This window comes from Carya illinoinensis, chromosome 1 (genome assembly GCF_018687715.1).
Source record: "Carya illinoinensis cultivar Pawnee chromosome 1, C.illinoinensisPawnee_v1, whole genome shotgun sequence".
NCBI lineage: Eukaryota > Viridiplantae > Streptophyta > Magnoliopsida > Fagales > Juglandaceae > Carya > Carya illinoinensis.
The window spans coordinates 42,554,344-42,571,762 of NC_056752.1; the positions used below are offsets into that span (position 1 = coordinate 42,554,344).

At 36.5% G+C, this 17,419-nt stretch overlaps 2 protein-coding genes across 3 annotated transcripts; both read right to left on the reverse strand.

Annotated features, from left to right (window-relative positions):
- Positions 1–1,197: 1,197 nt before the first annotated feature.
- Positions 1,198–3,592, reverse strand: LOC122275407. Of its 2 annotated transcripts, XR_006228539.1 has the most exons (5): positions 3,430–3,592; positions 3,108–3,335; positions 2,239–2,314; positions 2,019–2,116; positions 1,198–1,714 (listed from the first exon to the last, which is right to left on the reverse strand). XR_006228539.1 is itself a non-coding variant. In XM_043084451.1 (4 exons), the coding sequence occupies exons 1-4, from the start codon at positions 3,517–3,519 to the stop codon at positions 2,076–2,078; spliced, it is 435 nt and encodes a 144-aa protein (XP_042940385.1). In that variant the 5' UTR covers positions 3,520–3,592; the 3' UTR covers positions 1,873–2,075. The 2 variants fall into 2 exon arrangements, 1 of the variants encoding a protein (XP_042940385.1); XM_043084451.1 differs by lacking the exon at positions 1,198–1,714 and having other exon boundaries at positions 1,873–2,116.
- Positions 3,593–11,606: 8,014 nt separating this feature from the next.
- Positions 11,607–14,614, reverse strand: LOC122275417 (pentatricopeptide repeat-containing protein At4g14850). The gene is made up of 3 exons (XM_043084464.1): positions 12,749–14,614; positions 11,948–12,445; positions 11,607–11,915 (listed from the first exon to the last, which is right to left on the reverse strand). The coding sequence occupies exons 1-2, from the start codon at positions 14,335–14,337 to the stop codon at positions 11,980–11,982; spliced, it is 2,055 nt and encodes a 684-aa protein (XP_042940398.1). The 5' UTR covers positions 14,338–14,614; the 3' UTR covers positions 11,607–11,915; positions 11,948–11,979.
- Between the last annotated feature and the right edge of the window lie 2,805 nt (positions 14,615–17,419).

The following is a 17,419-nucleotide window of genomic DNA, read 5'->3' on the forward strand; positions in this document are numbered from 1 at the left end:
TTCAGTAATCAATCTTTTCCCCTAAACCCATCAGGAATTTGGTCCGAATCTTGCAAAGCAACCAAAGCTTAGCTGCTTCACAAACTCATATGGCAATAAACCATTTTGTCCCAGCATTTCAACAAGCAAAAATGACTCCTCCGATCATTGATCTAGTTCAACATTCTTGGGTTGGTATTTTTCAGATCGGAGCAGTCATTTTCTTAAGAGTATCTAGATGCAATTCTAGAATTTGCAAGCCACATACATTACTTAAAAATAATAATAATAATAATAAATAATAAAATAAAAATAAAAAAAGAAAAAAATCCAACCATTTAAAAATATTTTTTTCTAATATAAATATCAAATTTATCTATATTTAAAAAAAATGAACTAAATTTATATACTTTATGATTGCAAATATGGATATTTATAAAGTGTTTCACAATTGTTTTTCAAAAAATAAAAGGGAGGCCGATGTGTCGGTGTAAAATCCGAACTAAGATGCAGTTACTTTTTAAATAGAGAGCTGCTACAGGGAAGCCGCCTACACGAAAGGCACGAATGGTGCATATCTAAAAAAAATAAAATAAAAAACATAAACGAAACAATAAAAGGTTAAAACTTTTGACAGAAACTTCCTTCTCCTGTATAGCTGCTGGTTCTTCTTCCCGCCAAGCTTCACAAAAACAAATGAATAAAAATTCTCTTCTCCTGCACTAACGTCAATCCACAGCCTCTGGATATTTTTCACAATCTTCCATACGGTTAAAACAGTTCGCAAGGTAGGTACCTTGCTGAGCCATAGCTAGAAGATTTTTCATCCCCTTTGGATTCCTTTACAATATTCAGTTCGATGAATTCCCTTAAGTAAAAACTGTGATTCTTTTGTCAAACATATTGAGAATGTGGCCTCCAGCCTCAAGAAGTGTTATTTTGACTATGTCTTTGACCCCAGGATATAGTTTCACTAAATCCTCATTGACAAAATCATGAAGCTCTGCAAAAAACTCCCCGCCAGTTGGGCCACCACCAACTACAGCAAAATGAAGAATTCTCTTCCTCTCTTCATCGCTTACGGTTGGTTGGCTTGCTTTTTCAAAGCAGTCGACAACCGCTCTTTTGATATTCTGAGCATCTTTAACTTCATTTAAGAAATGACAATTCGCTTCCCATCAGGAGTATTGAGAGTATTAACACGGGCTCCAGTGGCTATTACAAGGTAGTCATAAGTCCATAACAAATTCTTCTTTCCCGTTCAAATTTTTGTTTTGAGCAGATTGACAATAAATTTTCTTGTTTTTTACATCAATCTTGTAACACTCTGCTTCTCAGAATTGAACGTCTACATTTTTCTGCTTTCGAACAATGTTGCGAATCAACTCAACAATGCTACGAGCTTCCATTGTACCACGTCACACTTGGTAGCAAAGGGGTGAATGCAAAATAATTACGAGATGATACTGCTTGTACCTCTCATATGAGGGGTTCATTAGATTCTTCAAGAAACTTGTTCCAGCCCAACCAGTTCCAAGTACCACCACCTTTTTCTTGTACTCTGATTGAGAAGATGCAACGGCTAATGCCCCAGTAGTTGGGTTTGCCTCAGCATAAGCCACCAGTCCCCCACCACTGACGGTGAAGAGACAAGAAGCTTAAAGAGCGAAGGAAAGTCATGGAAAGCTGTTGAAACTCTCGTAGAAAGTAAGCATCCGCATTTCTCGCCAAAGATCTGTATTCGGTAAGAGAGAGAAGAATTTTCCCAGCTTTTAGTTAAGAGTGCAGAGGGGCCGTTTTATGCAAGGCTAAAATAACGGAGTTTTCAGACTGCTGACACGAATTCCGTTTGCGTTCTAGCATTTTTCTTTTAAATAACACCAGTACTAGATATTAGCCATGAAAAGATAACAATTTATGTTTTCCACGAAACGCTTGTGAGAAGAAGACACGCATATCCAACATCAGAAGTACACATTCTATTTTCTTTTATTTTTGATATTAAGTAGAAATACACGAACATTCTAGCATGAGTAGACCTTAACATTCTCTGCAACTTATGGTCTGAAAAGAAATTCCACTCTGGAGCTCCCTGTTTATTTCTCTGGAGCCAGACTTCCAATCTCCAGTCCATTACCTGCATATTTTTCAAATTCATGGATGATTTAACAAATTTAAACGATTTTACTGATCCTCCAGTTAAACCATCAAATTAACCACATAAATCACTTATTTTGTCGTCGCTCTACAAGGGCTTACCATCAGGATCAAAGAAGAAGACTTGCTTAACCTTCCCATCAGGAAGAGATCTCTCAAAAACTTTGATTTCCTTTTCCTGCAAGGCCAACTTACATTCAGCCATCAATGCCCAACAAGATTATAGAATAAGCACACATGCCACTCCTTTGTGATTATTAACATATACTAGACTTGCCCGACTGTCTCAAAACATTTGCTTAAATTTCCAACCGTTCCAAACCCAGAAAACAGACAGGATTCTAAGATTCTTTTTTGGGGCAAATGCTTCCATACATACCTCTTCCAGTTGACACCACAAGTTATTCTTCTAAGATGATACACGCTGCCAGCATAAGAGGCCATAAACTTAGCCATACGAGCGGTCTCCCAGCACACATTTTTGGCTTTTCCATTCCCAGTTGTGAAAACTATTTCCAATTTATACAATTTTTCTCTTATGTCAGTTCGGCCGTCTTAACCATTGACAAATGCGGATTATTATCTTAAAATTTAAATCGAATCGATGTTGAAATTTTTAGCTATTTTTTCAGTTAATTTGTTTAGATTGCGTGGTTGGCATAGCCCTGAGATATAATTTAATTAAGATACTTTAAGAAAAGTTGAAAGATCCTCTGGAGGTGGCAATCATTGAGGTGGAATATACTGAGATGAAATAAATCTGCATAATTTAAATACAAATTATACCTATCAAAAAAAAATTTAAATACAAATTATAAATTCTTCTTATGATTTATGTAAATTTAAATCGTTACGAGTGATGCCGACATAGAGAATGTATGAAATCATCGCTTGTTAGAAGAGATAGAATTTAATATTTATTTTATATCTTACGAATTAAGGTTTATATAAGAGAGGGAGGTGGAGGGTACCTTAAGAGCTCGCACGACAGATTCGAAATTGGAGACGGAGAAGCAGATATGGTGACCTCTGGGGAGATGACTGGGGTCGGCGACGGGTGACGTGGCGCTCCAGGGACCTTCTGGAAGCCTCGAGCTAGGGTTCCTCTCGATGAGGTGGATTTGAACGGAAGCCAGATTCAACCATATCACCTTAAACTCCAAGAAGTCTGGGCTTTCTATCTCCTCAAACCCAAAAATCTGCACACGGTAGTTGTAAAAATGAAACAATTTTCGAAAACAAAGAAACGGTGAGACAAAAAGGAAAAGAAAAACAAGGTTCGAGGAGGAAGACCTCCTTGTAGAAGTTGGCGAGGCGTCTGATGTCTGAGGATTCTCTGGATATGTGGCTGAGAGACGCTCCTTTTGCTACTGATGCTGCCATTTTCTACGACTCTCTGTTTCTACTTTCTATGGAAACGTGGCAGTCTATAAATAGAGGATGTGCGTCAAGATAAATGAACTTTGCTACGGATCAGCAACTGCATAAGTTGTAAACAGTACACACCTTACGTGTCTTTTATTTTTTTTATTATTCTTTTTTCTTTTAACCAAAACGTGCATGTTTTAAAACAAAAGTTATGTTATAAAGTATCTTGAACTGTATGACTATATTTATCTAGTCATCAAATATATAGTGTATAGTGTTAGTATAGTACTAGTATGGTGAGTTGGTCGATATATGCATAGTGTATAGTGCTAGCATAGTGAGCTAGTATAGTCCCCTTTGTACGCCTATATATATTGTTGAATTCTTTAAGAAATATATAAGTTTGATAACAGATCAATAAGAGAATCTCTTCTCTCATTCTCTCTCAATCTCTTAAAACTCTCTCTCTCTTTTTATTTAGTTCATAACATGTTATCAGCATGATCGAAAATTTTCTTCCTCCACACAGCTCCAATTTCTCTCTATGGGCTTCTCTCATCCTCATCACTAGAAACCCAGATCCCTCTTCTTTTTCTTCTTTCCTTGCAAAAGCCATAACTGAGGGCTTGGATTTGGGCAATTCCTCAACAACCTATGATCCACTTCCTTCTGTATCAACGTCACACAATCCTCGGCCACAATCCTTAGATCTCTCAAATTTTATTTCTTTTATGATCTAAAGATTCGTTGGTTTTTGGTATAAACGGACCGTTTTGGTGAGTTTCATCATATTCTCGGGACCCAAAGAATATCCGGTGGCTTTGATCCAGCTGTGGGTTTCATCATCATAAGCACGAATGAGTTTCTCGTTAATAGGAAACAAATTCATCGTCGGTCTAATTCCAGCACGCCTTTTACGAGAGATTTTCCGCGCTCATGAGTCTCATATCTACCGTGAAGAACGTGCTCCGAGTTGGCGATCTGACCGGTCTTTTGTATTAATTCATTTCCTTATGCATCACTTCTGCTGTATGTTCAACATGTCTGAGCAATCCTCGGCGCTCTACCACATCCAGCCTCTCCCCGAGGCCACGTTGGCAAGATATGATTCTAATGCCTGAAGCAGAAACAAACAAATCCACGGCGACAATAACAGGGATACTTTACAAGTGGGTCAATTATGGGAAAGGATCTATTTGCTTCCCAACCTGCCATACCTGCTTCAGATTCTTCAATAGTTGATGATTGCAAACCCACGACACCAAATCAGAATCTTCCGAAGGGAGTTACGGGAGTATCTCGATGCCTTGATCTCAGTCACCAACGACGACGACCTCGACCACATGATGCACGAGTACGATCGTCTTTACCGTGCCTCCGCGAAGCCCGCCAGGATGAGAGTATCACTCAGCTGAATCTCCTTCGCTTTCTTCTTCAAGTTCTGAATCGGGCGACTGAGATTGTTTTCCTATTTTATCTGAGCGAAAGATCCAGAAAATTTCAAAGTATGCATAAATCGGAAAGGAAGCTAAGAAAACTTCAGAAAAGAAGCCAGCTAACTATGGCCGGGAGATGGGCATGTCCGCATATGATTCTCCCAAGTTCGAAGAAGTCAAAGCAGCGAGAGGAGCATCACTGCTCGGTGCGTGCATCTGCAACGTATGGGGACTCCGATCCACCGTAACGGACCTCGAAGATAATCTTCACGAGTTCAATTTTTCTGGTGGTTCAGTCCAACGGAAATCTGTTCAAAATATTACAGGGGCGAGTAATTCAGTCTCCCAAACCCCAAGCATCCAGCCAACGAGCAAATCAACTACGAGAAAAGCAAGGCCCTCCCCAGCAGCCCACGTTTTGGGCTTGTCGGCAATTTTTTTTAAAATTAAAAAAAAAATAATAATAATAATAAAAAATAAAAATAAAAATAATGAAAGAGAAGGAAACCTGCATCGGTCACCTCTGGAGCTTGTGCCAAAACGAATTACTTTTAGAATTACTACATGGAGCCTTCCACCGTATATCAAATACGACATTGGACTAAGTTTGTCCTCGAAGAGATAAAGGATGAGTTCAATCAACGATAATTTTTTTTTTTAATTGGTATATCATGTTTAATTAATAGTTTCTATTAGTTTTCTGACAGGAGTCATGTGCCGTGATCTTTTCGATTCCAGTAATTTTCATAATACACGAAGGTTCTGATGACACTGAAGATAGTAATCTTCTATTTCAAGTAAGTTTTTCAATATATTATTTATAATTATTGAGGTGAGTATTAATAATTACATCTCAAGTTATATCTATGATGAATTAAAATTTTTATAATTCATATTTTAATGTGATTAATTTTATTCATATTGTTTAGATACAAGTTTTATTTATTGATGATATGATTTATCTGTGTATGGAAATGGAGCATCCTTGAAGGATCGCCCTAAATATTTTATTGAGTATCTCATATGAGTGATACTTCTACCCAAAACTCATTATGATTTATGCACCTAAAATTGCATAATTGAAATTGTGGAAAGAATATATATTTGAATGAACGTCTCGAATGTGCTCCTGAAGTAACAATATCGAGTATGCTCTTGAAGTAGCAATATGAAATGCAAATGTTCACAATATATTCTAAATCTGTATCAGTGACTGAGCAAAATAATGAACTTTTGATAAGAATCATTATTCACGTCTTACTAGATCTACATCATTCCCTGAATTGAATGATAATGAATTTATATCATTCTATTCCCTGAAGTGAAAAGAATGATGCGTTTCATTCAAAAAAACTAAGAGATTGGACGTGATAATGAATATCTTTCTGGGCCAGAAGCTCGTATTGGAAAAGCTGTAAGCTTTCTCTTTGAGATGATATTATACAAATTATTGAATCAAATATTATTATGCATCAAAAGGTGATATGATTCAAAATATTTGTATCTTTTCATGGTTATCTTGATCATCCAAAATCAATTACGATAAGTCGAATGATTTTCATATCGACGTCCATAAAAGAACCAGAAGATTCTTTTACTATAAAGTTTTACCACTAGAAGTGGAAAGAAAAATTTGCTTGAAGCAAATAAGATGAAATTATTCGATATTATCTTGATTATCATATGTGAACCAGAAGTTCAGATGATAATTAAATTTTGGATACAATAAGATAAAAATGTCTCATATTCTAGCTGCTAAAATCCCAGCGAGGATTGAAGTCTCTGTAGGACAATTAAGAAATTTAGCAGTCTAAAGACATGTATAAAGACATATGAGACTTATCGATGCAAAAGATAGAGTATCTCAAAAGAGAAAGGCACAAATAATTTGGTACTCCTAAAGAGGTCATTCCCACAAAACAAGTAATAAAGTCCCTCCAAATTCTCTGTATAAAATTCTCCTATATAAACTCTTAAAGAGTATAAATCTCCTGAAGAGTGCTTCCTGAAGAGGTTTTTCATAAAAATGTCTTCCCTTGAAGAGGGACAGGTATTTGAAAATAACGAGATCTTGTTACATTTCATGAATAATAGAGAAATTATGGATAGAAATAAAATCGTTGTCGACAACGTATTTCCATATGAGATGACAATTAACATTACCAGAAGTAATGATGAAAGTGAATCAAGAATCGTCGAAAAATACGACGTAAAATATTGGCCAAATTTGAAAGAAACAATTCCTGCAGAATTGATTCACTAGTAAAATATGATGCATCGGGACTTATAATCCAAACACCTAAAGAGGTGATGCTTGTTGAATGTCAGTGGGTATTTATAGAAAGGAAATAAAAATGTAATATATAAATCACGAGTCAGTTTCTCAATTCCTGCAAAACTGATATCACTAAATAAAATGTGATAAATATGGACTTCAAGTCCAAACATCTAAAGAGGTGATTTTTGTTAAATATCAGTGGATATTTATATACATGATATAAAAAGTCTGAAACTTTTAATATGAAAATGTGATATAGAAATCACAAATTAGTTTCTCGAAGAAACAATATTGATATGATTTTAAAGTGGTTGAAATCATATTGAGATTTTTATTAGCTTGAAAGTTACCGAGAGTTTGGATATGCATGATTAACTGCATATTTATATGGATCATTGGATCATGATATATATATGAAAATCCCTGAAGGATAGAAAATGTCTGAAACTTCTAATATGAATACATTTGGAAATATGTATTCTATCAAGTTTCAAAGATCCTTATATGATCTAAAGCAATCCAAACGCAAATGGAAACAAGCTATTATTGCAGTTTATATATATGATTTAAATGTCATTGAGGCTCCAGAAGAGCTCATAAAAACTGCACATATTTGAAATATAAATCTGAAACCCTTGCGGCTTCAAGGGGAAGATGAATGATGTTATTAGTCATGAAATACCATCTTTTAATACAATTAATATTTCAGATTCATATTATGGGTTTGATATGAAGTGTGCATTATTAAAGAAGAAATAAAAGGGAGCACACAGAATATTTACTAAAAGATAGAAACACAAATATGAATATTTGTGAAATATTATTTTATTATCTTGAAGCAAGAATTACAAAAATTTGAGACACTTTGCGTCATTCTTCAAACGCTCTTGTTCTTCAAGAATCTACATGGCATCCCTATCTAAAGGGGTGGGCAATCGAAAAGAAGATTTAAGTAAGGATTTTAAATTCCTATTCTCTTTCTTTATTGATTCTATCTTCATGTTGGACTCCAGAAGAAGTCGCTGAAGTATAGGAATATTCTCGTGGAGATTGTCAACTCCACAAGTTCTGGATTGTAGTCGCTGAGAAAATGCGATAATAGATGATGAGTATCGGGTACCGAGACTCACAAGCTCATAGATAGCTTCATTATCTGACCTACGAGTCAGATCATTATATTGCATGATAACACCTGTGGTAGAAGCAGGAACAACTGATGAACGAGGTGCAGAATACCTCATATATTGACCCTGAGAAGATTGCTGAGCCATTGCAGAGAGAGATTGCAGGATAAGAATGCAGAAAGAGATTGTAGAGTAAAAATGTAGTATGATTACAAAAAAGTGAAGAAGATGAGATGCGAATGAAGATGAGCTGAATATCTCTTTTATAGAGAAAATTATGATACAACATCTCTCGTGAAGCAAGAGAAAAGAGATGGAATATAGCTTCATAGCTCTGCGGCGTCTGACAGCACGCCTGACAGCTGCGGTGCCTGACAGCACGCCTGACACCTACAGAAGAGTTGAAAATCCGCGGTACTTGTCTGATCTTAAAAGGCTGGCCACCGTTTTTTTTTTAAATGAGGTTAGCGGTTTAATGTTGATGAATTCTCCACTAACTGTGTTATTTATAAGAACTCCAGAAGAGTATAACTACAGAAGAGTAGTGATGAGCAGAAAGATCCAGTTGTGATTATTTTATCAACATGGATCAAGTTCACAGTTAGTTGGATGTACAGATGCAAGTTATATTTCAAATACACACAAGAAGATCATTGCAATTTATGAGAAGAAAGTTAAAATTGATATCAAGAAAGTACGTTCAAGTGAAAATCTGGCAGATTTATTCACTAAAGCATTACCAATTGCAACATTTAAGAAGATTATGCAGAACATTAGAATGCGGAGGTTTGAAGACCTATTATCATACACTTTTCAGGGGAAGTAATGTCTTGAAGACTTGTGCTGATTGTACTCTTTTTCCTTCGCTAAGGTTTTATCCCACTGGGTTTTCCTTTGCAAGGTTTTAATGAGGCAATCCTAAAGCACTCGGCGATACACATGAATACTGTACTCTTTTTCCTTCGCCATTGGTTTTTTTTCCCACAGGGTTTTTTCTTGGCAAGGTTTTAACGAGACATATTCTTTAAATATGGTCATCCAAAGGGGAAGTGTTATAAACTATCTTGAATTGTATGACCACATTTATCTAGTCGTCAAATGCATAGTGCATAGTGCTAGCATAGTACTAGCATAGTGAGTTGGCCGACATATGCATAGTGCATAGTGAGCTAGCATAGTCCCATTTGTACGCCTATATATATCGTTGAATTTTTTAAGAAATATATAAGTTTGATAACAGATTAATAAGAGAATCTCTTTTCTCGTTCTCTCTCAATCTTTTGAAACTCTCTCTCTCTTTTTATTTAGTTCATAACAAGTTAGTATTTTTATTTTCTTTCCATTTGAATTCCTCCTGCAAAATCCCTCTACTCTCGCTTGCGCATCACCTTCCTCTACCCAACGCTACTAGGGACGTCGTCTCTCTGCCTAGCGACACCGAGCGATTCTCTTCCATCTGCCTAGAGTCGCCACTCCCCAAGAAATCATTGAACAGAGCAAACTAGAGGGACAGTCCGTGAAGACCACCCTTCCTCCGTCGCAAAGCAACCCAACTCGCGTTTGACCTCTGCCCAACACCACCTCGAGACGTCGTCCCTCTGTTCAGCGCCACCTCGTGAAGCTCATCCATCTACCCATTATCGTCCCTCCCCACGAGCTCATTTAATGCAAACTAACGACACTGTTTTGGAGGAGTTCTGTGGCTCACGGTGAGGAGAAAAATCCCCTGTTTCAGAGAGCAAAAACATAGCACTCCCTCCAGTGGTTTTTGGAGGCTGGCACGGTGGTTCGCATGGTCTTTTGCAACGTGCTTGGCTACCGTTGATGGTGACCGGATGTGGTGCTATAGTTTCACTTGCTCTATGAAATAAACCATTGAAATAAAACACCTCATCGCACTGAAATAAACAACTGAAATATATTCGTTAAGTATGATTTTTGAGAAGCCGTTATTACTCTCTCTTCAAAAAAAATTTATGAATTTTAGAGAAGTAAGTGGTGGGTTAAGTTTAAACGTTAGCCATGATGGGCATAGGTAACAATTAATGCCTTTGAATTTATAGGGTGGGATGTGAGTCTCCTACAATCATTCAACTGACTGAAGGATGCCAGTAAATTAAGAAGTCCACAAGTTTAGAAGAAACAGATCATATAAAGAGAGAAAAAGAGAAAAAAGAAGATCGGAATCGCTTTAGGTGGGGAGCACAAGCCATAAAAAAAAAAAAATACAAAAAAAGAGTACAAATACAAGAAAAAAATAACACCAAACCAACTAGGTTGAGAGTGAGACGAAACGATGAGAGCGCACAAAACAATGAGACTCGAGATCTGTTGGTGATACGGAACAAACGGGTTGGGAGGAGGCTCAAGCTCTGGACAATGATTTCAAAACAAGTTAATGAAATGAAAATGACGGGAACGTGCAGCTGGGCAGCTAGGGGCTATTTCGTCATTTACAATATACCACGTAGGGTGTATTTTCGAGTGTTCCAAACAGAGATTGCTCCCAATATTTATTCGAGATAAATATATGTATAGAATTTTCCTATTAAAATAGAGGCATCACACTTGCGTTATATACTTTTTTTTTAAACTAAAAAAATTAAAATAATAATAATAATGTGTCAAAAACAACAACATTACGATGATGCTTCCTTGAACTACTTCATCTTAAACCAGAGAATAATTTTGGTCCTTTATCATCATTTGGTTACACAGATAAGATGAGATGTTTTAAATAATAATAATAAAATATTATTATAATATAATTTTTAAATATTAATTTTATATTAAGATTTGAAAAAATTAAATTATTTATTATATTTTGTATAGAGATTTGAAAAAATTATAATGATGAGATAAGATGAAATAAAATGAGATTTTTGATATTATGTAACCAAACCGGGCTTTCAATAGGTTCACAAAAGAACGAAAATGGGGAATGGCTGTATTATTTTCTCCTTTATATGCTTGCTCAATTATATGAGAATTGCAACAGATATATAAAAAAATTATATAAAAGTAAATGTATAAATAAAAATAATTTCACATGATATATTAAATTTATTTTATATTAAAAATAATTTTATAATCTGACGTACTGCATCAAGTCACGTCAATTTATAAATCTTTTATATATATATAGTCTCTTTATGGCTAAAGTATTTCTCTAAATATATTCCCTTGTTAATTGGGAGGAAAATCACATTTTTATTGTCATCTGGTAAAACCACAAAAAATTAATAATAATTAAGGGATAAAAAGAAACAAATGCCATTGTATTAATTCCATTCAATTTTGATATTTTCTACTTATAAACTTCAAGAATCAAAACACACTGAAGTTGACAGACCTGATTCACCAAACAAAGTCTCAACAGAAGTTCATCCCCAACCTATTCCAAGTACAGTTTACTTGCGATGTGTACCTATAGGTAAACGTTGAAATACAAGTGCGATCGATCCCATATATAGAACCGAAGTAACTCAAAATGGTGGCAAAAATTCAACCATTTCCGACCCCCCCAAAAAATCAACTGTACTTGTATGTTTTATAAAAAATACATTTACGATCTATAATTTTTTGTCAGAAAGATCTGTGCCATGAGAAAGTGTTGAAAAAAAATATATTTGAGTTATCACCAATAATCTCTACAAGAGCACTGACCATCCCTAAAGCGATGAAACCGATTGTTATCTCTTACTGTAATTTCCCTACCAACAATGCCTGAGATGAACTTGATGGCACTATGGCAGTCTCCACAAATCCTAAGATTTTTTGTGATTCTTATAGGTACTCCAGGAGGGATAGTAATGAGGCCATAGGCTAGGGCAATCTTCTCGCTGTGGTACCATACTTCTGATATTTTCTCTTCTTCCTCTAAATCATAGAGAGCAAAATCGGTATCAGGTACATATCCTGCTTCCTTCATCTCCTTCCTTAGCTTATATAGCATTGCCTGAATCTCTGAGTTCCTTTCATGGGAAGTATCCTTTGCTTGGAATACATGGACTGCATTCTTCACAGAGATCCAACTGCAGCCTACACCCTTTTTGATACCGACATTCTTCATCTCCTTTCTCACAAGAGTGGCTTCTTCCCACCTGCATTAATTATTTGTTTAATATAATCAGTTTACCAAATAGGGAGGAAAATGAAGAAGCAAGAGAACACATGCACGCATATACCCACAAAAGCAAAAGCACAATAGTCTCTAAAGCTCTTAGTTCTACGGGCACTTTAAAATCAATAAGTTCAGAATCTAGAGTACATTGCCTAAGGAGTTCATGGATGCTAATGGAAGTAAGTTCATGAGTCAAACTTCAAATAAGTAATAAATCTGTGGAACTTCTTGAGACTCAGTATGGAATAACATGATTAGCCATGTTTTAGGAAAATGTTATTACATGCCAGCAGCTGCAAACAGGTTAGAAAGCACCACGTGGTTGCCGGAGTCTTTTGGATCAAGTTCAAATAAGTTATCAGCAGCAATCTTCCCTAGTTCTGGCTTTCCATACATCCTACAAGACCCTAACAGAGCCCCCCAAATTGCTATCGTTGGAGGAATCGGCATTTTCTTTATAAATTCATAGGCACGCTCTACCATCCCAGATCTCCCCAGCAAGTCGACTATACATGCATAATGCTCTACCCCTGGTTCAATCCCAAATATTGCTCCCATTGACTCAAAAATCTCCAAGCCCATTTCTACTGCCCCTGCCCTGCTACAAGCCGATAATACACAAACCAAAGTCACATAATTCGGCACCAGGTCATTGCTACCAGATGTCATGTCCTGAAAAAAAGCCAAAGCCATGTCAGCGTGCCCTTGGTGTGCATATCCACCTATCATTGCATTCCAAGTGATTAAGTTCCTCTGAGGCATCTCATAAAAGGCTTGCTCCGCATCATGTATACTTCCACACTTCCCATACATGTCGACTATTGCACTTCCAACAAAGACATTCCCCTCAACGCACGCCTTTACTGCTAGAGCATGAACTGACCTACCTAATTCGAGCCCTGAAAGCCCAGCACAAGCACTTAGAACAGTGGAAATCATATAATCTGTCGGCTCAACGCCTTCTTCCCTAGCTTGCAAGAAGACCATACAAGCCTTCTCCTCCTCATAATTTTGTACGTGTGCCGTCACCATGGAGCACCAGGTAACATCGTTCCGCTGACACATTCTATCAAACACCATCTCCGATGATCCAACATCCCTACACTTTCCATAGAAATCAATAAGCCCGTTCGAGGCAGACACATCTGCCAAAAACCCCCTTCGAATTATAAACCCATGCAATTGTCTCCCAGTCTCCAAATACAAAGCATCAGAACACGCATTTAGAAACGCACAGAACGTTATCGAATCTGGCTCCCCACCCACACGTAGAAATTCAATAAACGCGTTCACTGCATTTCTCGGCTGCCCATCGAGCACCGCATTGGACATATATGCGTTCCACGTCACAATGTTTTTCTCCGGCATTTCATCGAACAGGATCCGAGCCTCATCTCGGAGCCCCGTTTTACTGTACATATCGAAAGCACTGCACCCGACGAAGACATCCCGAATCTGGCCGTCCTTAACCGCAAGCGCATGAACCTGTTTTCCAATAGCAGGCATGCGAAGCGAAGCCGAGGCCTTGAACGCGCAAGGGAAGGTGAAGTCATTGGGCTGTATACACTCACGGAGCATGTTAGAGAACTGGAGAAGAGCAGAGGCAAAACGACCGTTTTGGACGGACCCGGCAATGAGGGCGGTCCAGGTGACAACAGAGCGGGACGGGTTGAGAGAGAGGACGAGTTGGGCAGAGCTGGGGAGGTCGAGTTTGGAATACATGTTGACGAGGTAGTTGGAGAGGAAGGAAGGGAGAGGGTTGTTGAGGGTCTTGATGATCTGGGCATGGACGGCACGGCCGAGAAGAGAGGAGCGAGTAGAAAGCGCCGACTCGACCAATGCGGCAAGGGAGTTGGGGGTGAGGGAGGTCATGGCTGATAATTACTATAGTCATGGTTGAAGACGTTGGAAAAGTTGTTGAAGAAGCATGAAGGAAGAGGTATGGTACTATCACTGCTACAGATGAGGAGAAAGAGCTTGTTGTCTACTTCCCTATTCCTTGTGTTATCTCAATAAATAAGGACACCAACACATTGTTCATTGCCTGAGAAGAAGAGTGTTTCTCGCCGGCTTTTTTTTAACTAGTAAGAGCACCAACTCTTGGCAAAGAGTTTTGCAATGGCCTTCCTGTGTCTCTCTGTATGGATAGTTTTGCAGTGCTTCTATAGACCTAAAAAAAAAAAAAGGTGTCACTTAAAATTTAGTCAAGAATTTTGAAAAATAATTACATAATTTAATTTATAAGATTTAAATTTTAAATCAAATTATATTACGTGATATAAAGATATTCAAATAGAATTATTCTCTAAACTATACTGATCATTAATCAATAAAATTTTGTATTCTATTTTTCAATATGTTATGTACAGTCAATTATGCGTACTCCTTAAACACTCTACTGATGTTGTTGAATTTAAAAGTTATTTTATATTAAAAAAATAACGCAACCAATCACATCGAATTGTGTATAAATAAGTATGTAAAAGTGTCTTTACATCAAATTTTTATTTTGTGTATTATACCCTCTGTTATTAGTTTGTAATTAGTTAATAAAATAAAGTTAGGCTTATTTGCATTGGAAGAAAGTACTAACTATGTGATGTTAAAAAGTGAATTATTTGTTCACCTCAATCATCATGGTTTATTCATTTACATAATAGAACATGCCATATGGTGGTTTGAATAGTACTGGTTTGGAGTGCAAGTTGATACATGAATATGATAGTTTTGTGTGTAAATGGTTAATTTCTGTATTATTTTTTTTTTTTTGTGAAATTTGGAAAGATTATAATTATTCAAGAATGACACATGAAATTATTTCCCCTTCTTCCCCAAAGCATATTAGATATTGTCAATGTGAAATTAAACTGAGTTTTCTTTCAAATTATAAGGGTTGTTTGGAAGAGCTTTTATCTCATCTTATTCTCAAATATTATTTAAACACAAACTCAATTCAATTTCAAATATTCAACCTTTTAATTTAATTATTACAATTTTTTCAAACTTCCAAACAAAACACTAAAAATAATTCAATTTTTTCAAATCTTAAAACAAAAATTCTATTAAAAAATTATATTCTAAAAATATTTTAACTTTAAAATATTTTTATTTAATTTTTTTTCTCATTTTTCAAAACTCAATAAAACATCAAAATCAAATAATTTTATTATTATTTACAAATTATTTTATTAATATTTACAAATTTATCATCTCATCGTAATTCAAGATGCCTGTGCGCTTAATGGGTCCATTAAACATACTTACAAGTGTGGAAATATGCCTTGATTACTCGAGACACGGATTGGAACATTGTAGTGAAATCCGGCGCATATAGCTTTCAAAACAGTTTCACTAACAAAAGGAAATTCAGGGCATTGGAAATAAATTGAACCGTAGGGGTGGCCGGTCGTTAAGAAGATAGCTGATCTCAGTTGCAACAGGACATATAATGTCCGGTTGTGCACGTACAATTACTAGAAGGATGATGCAACGTACACATGCAATATCCAAGAGTGGCCACTGATCAGCGATCGTGTAATTGTTTTTATTTTTTAGTCAAATATTTTTAAAAAAATTTAAACATTTTTAAAAAATATATAAATTTATTAAAATATACATCTTTAATCAATAAGTAAAAATAATAGTAACAAAAAGAAAAAAGACAATTTCGATACAAGATGTCGGTGGACATCAAGTAGGAGTAGTGTTTTTCTTAGAACTAGTTTGAGTGGTGAAGTATTCTTTACTAGGCCTGCAACCCGGCTTGTTTCAACCGGGTTTGAATCCGATCCGATCCGAATAATCTCATTTAAGGCGCCAAACCGACCCAGACCAACCCGAAGAAAATCAAATCAGGTCGAACCCGAATCACCCGACCTTTAAAGGCAACGCCCTTTCTGTGCTTCCAGAAACCAATTAATTCCCTCACATAAACGATTACTCTTCCTTTCATTCACTCACAGAAATGACTTGGACTCTTGGGATTGAAGGAGATCTCGAGCCGAGAAGTGAGGCATCCCCAATCTTCGACCTGCCCAGCACATACTACAGGCTACAAAACCCAGCAGCAACAGCAGCAGCAGCACCCGATCCTCCGATTCAGCGCCCAAAACACTCTTTAAACGGCGGTGTCTAGATCTGTAAGCTTATTGGCTGGAAAATACCCTCTTCTCTGCATAGCAAAGTCCCTCGGCTCTGATTTTGCATTTTCCTCTTTTGCATTTTGCTTTTTCGCGTTTGGCTATTTTACGTTTTCCTTTTATGCATTTCTGCTTCTCTGCATAGCAAACCCAAATCTTTTTTCACTATTTTCTATTTCGTTGCATTTTCCTTTTTGTGAATTTCTTTTCATATCGTTGGCGTCCATGTTGGCCAGAAGGACGTGGAGCTATGTTGGCCAGAAGGACGTGGAGCTGTCGTCGGAGGGCCTGAGGCTGAATGGGCGGCTATTGGCTAGGGTTTGAAGACTTAGTCGGACGGGTTGACACCAATTAAACAAACCCGTTATTTAGTCGGTTGGAGGCCCGCTCAAGTAATGATCCGATAAAAGCCGGGTCGGTTTAGAAAATCTTAATCGGATCCATCGGGTGTTTGGATCACATGCACACCCCTATTCTTTACTATTATTTATTATTTTATCATTATTTATTATTTATTTTTTATTATTTTGCACTGTTATTTAAAACCTTTTTATTATTTTTTCACTACTATTTACAGGATATTTGATATCACATTACCATCCAAATATAACTTTAGTCCATCTAACTAGTAGTGTTTTCCTTAATTTGATTTAAATAATGAGTTTAAATAAGATAAAAATTAAATAAAATATTATTAAAATATAATTATAAGATTGCAAACCAATAAGAAACTCAAACGTGTGTCGCTGGCTTAGAGAGATGGCTAGCTGTCACAGCGAGACATATCTCTCGCGCGCGCGCGCATGCATGCCCTA